The sequence below is a fragment of the Aethalodelphis obliquidens genome, unplaced genomic scaffold (genome assembly GCF_003676395.1).
Source record: "Aethalodelphis obliquidens isolate GAN/ISIS:26980383/991018 unplaced genomic scaffold, ASM367639v1 scaffold5, whole genome shotgun sequence".
Lineage (NCBI taxonomy): Eukaryota > Metazoa > Chordata > Mammalia > Artiodactyla > Delphinidae > Aethalodelphis > Aethalodelphis obliquidens.
In genome coordinates, this window is record NW_020837949.1 from 65179155 (window position 1) to 65181709 (window position 2555).

Here is a 2555-nt window from a genome sequence, read left to right on the forward strand (position 1 = left end):
ATATATATATATATATATATATATATATATATATATATATATAACTTTGCTCCCAAAGTCTACCTTCTCAATTTGAGATGACTCGTTGCCTATTCAGGTATTCCATAGATGCAGGGTCCATCAAGTTGATTGTGGAGATTTAATCGGCTCCTCCTCAGGCTGCTGGGGGAGATTTCCCTTTCTCTTCTTTGTTCACACAGCTCCCGGGGTTCAGCTTTGGATTTGGACCCGCCTCTGCGTGTAGGTCGCCTGAGTGCGTCTGTTCTTCGCTCAGACAGGACAGGGTTAAAGGAGCAGCTGCTTCGTGGGCTCTGCTCACTTGGGGCGGGGAGGGGGGGGCCGGTAGGGGTACAGAATGTGGGGCAAGCCTGCGGCGGCAGAGGCCAACATGACGTTGCACCAGCCTGAGGCGCGCCGTGTGTTCTCCCGGGGAAGTTGTCCCCGGATCACGGGACCCTGGTGTGGCGGGCTGCACAGGCTCCCGGGAGGGGAGGTGTGGAGAGTGACCTGTGCTCGCACACAGGCTTCTTGGTGGCGGCAGCAGCAGCCTTAGCGTCTCATGCCTGTCTCTGGGGTCCGCGCTTGATAGCCGCGGCTCGCGCCCGTCTCTGGAGCTCCTTTAAGCAGCGCTCTTAATCCCCTCTCCTCGCGCACCAGGAAGCAGAGGCAAGAAAAAGTCTTTTGCCTCTTCGGCAGCTCCAGACCTTTTCCCAGACTCCTTCCCGGCTAGCTGTGGCTCACTAGCCCCCTTCAGGCTGTGTTCACACAGACAGCCCCAGTCCTCTCCCTGGGATCCGACCTCCGAAGCCCGAGCCTCAGCTCCCAGCCCCCGCCCGCCCCGGCGGGTGAGCAGACAAGCCTCTCAGGCTGGTGAGTGCCGGTCGGCACCGATCCTCTGTGCGGGAATCTCTCCGCTTTGCCCTCCGCGCCCCTGTTGCTGTGCTCTCCTCCGCGGCTCCGAAGCTTTCCCCCTCTGCCACCCGCAGTCTCTGCCGGCGAAGGGGCTTCCTAGTGAGTGGAAACTTTTCGTCTTTCACAGCTCCCTCCCACCGGTGCGGGTCCCGTCCCTATTCTTCTGTCTCTGTTTTTTCTTTTGCCCTACCCAGGTACGTGGTGGGTTTCTTGCCTTTTGGGAGGTCTGAGGTCTTCTGCCAGCGTTCAGCAGGTGTTCTGTAGGAGCTGTTCCACACGTAGATGTATTTCTGATGTATTTGTGGAGAGGAAGTTGATCTCCGCATCTTACTCTTCCACCATCTTGAAGCTCCGACAACTTAGATTTTTATAAATTCCTTTTGAGGAATGCTGTTCTTTCTGGCACAGTTTTTTGTTTGTTTGTTTGTTTTTGTATTATTGCAAAGTAAAGAATAATTATGCTGTAAGAATAATTCCATAAAATTTGGAATTTTTTCAGGCAATAATGAGACTCTCATGCACATTCCACGGCAGTTGAGAGAAGACAACAAGGAATTGTTCATATGGAGTAGCATTGGCTACTTTAGGGCAATGAAAATTTGATTTATTACTTTTATTGGCAAGCTTTTCATTCTATAGTTATTTTACTTTAATTGAAACTAACTCACTTTGTCTTTTAAACTCTTTTTAGCCAAAATATACCTTGAGACAGACCCTTCTGGAAGAGACAAGGGGACGCCAATTGTCATCATAAAACAGGGCCATGAGCCATCTACATTCACAGGCTGGTTCCTGGGCTGGGATTCCAGCAGGTGGTAAACTGAGTTTTGTAGGAAAAAGCAAACAAACAAGTAAGCATTATGGGGCAGCTGTCCCATTGCTGTTTGGTGGGGAGAAAGGGGGAGCTTGTTTGTTTGTTTGACTTTCGAAAATTAACCTCAGCCATGTGGCTGTTTTTTAATGCTTAGTACTGGTTTGAAATTTCTTTTAAACTGGAATTTTCTTATGTTAGTATTTTTAAATAACTTAAAGTAAACTTTTGTTATGGACCAGTATTAGCTCTGCTGGATCCTGGCTTATATCTTTTATATGACCTTTTAAAGGAGAAAAGCTATGCTCAGTCTAGGGGAGTTTGTCAGGAAATTTTACAATTCAGGAGTGATTAGCCAAACTTGTACTTTAATATATCAGAGAAGAAAGTTATAAATGCCTTTGAGGTTATTCTCCTTTCTGTGTGTTATGTTCAAAATAATCACATGCTTGCAGTAAGGTTTCCATTAAAATAGGTTTAAAAGTTTGCTGTTTTCCTTCTTTAGCCAATGTGACTTTGATACCATTAACTCTTAAGTGTCATTTTCTTTTTTTTTTTAAAGTTTTTGGCCACACCCCACGGCATGTGGGATCTTAGTTCCCCAACCAGGGATTGAACCCACGCCTCCTGCATTGGAAGGCAGAGTCTTAACCACTGGACCGCCAGGGAAGTCCCAAGTGTAATTTTCTAGGAGAAACTTTACCTTTTTGGCCTTTTAAAAAGCCTTTGAGGGGCTTCCCTGGTGGCGCAGTGGTTGAGAGTCCGCCTGCCGATGCAGGGGACACGGGTTCGTGCCCCGGTCCGGGAGGATCCCGCATGCCGTGGAGCGGCT

The 2555-nt window shown here is 48.2% G+C and overlaps 1 protein-coding gene across 1 annotated transcript in view; it reads left to right on the plus strand.

Moving 5' to 3' along the window:
- Window positions 1-2278, plus strand: part of SCIN (scinderin) — an 80307-nt gene extending 78029 nt beyond the window's left edge. Inside the window, exon 16 of the mRNA XM_027102548.1 lies at window positions 1604-2278. Coding sequence (XP_026958349.1) covers window positions 1604-1731 — 128 coding nt within the window. The 3' untranslated portion in view covers window positions 1732-2278. The remainder of the gene's footprint in view (window positions 1-1603) is intronic.
- The last annotated feature ends 277 nt before the right edge of the window (window positions 2279-2555 follow it).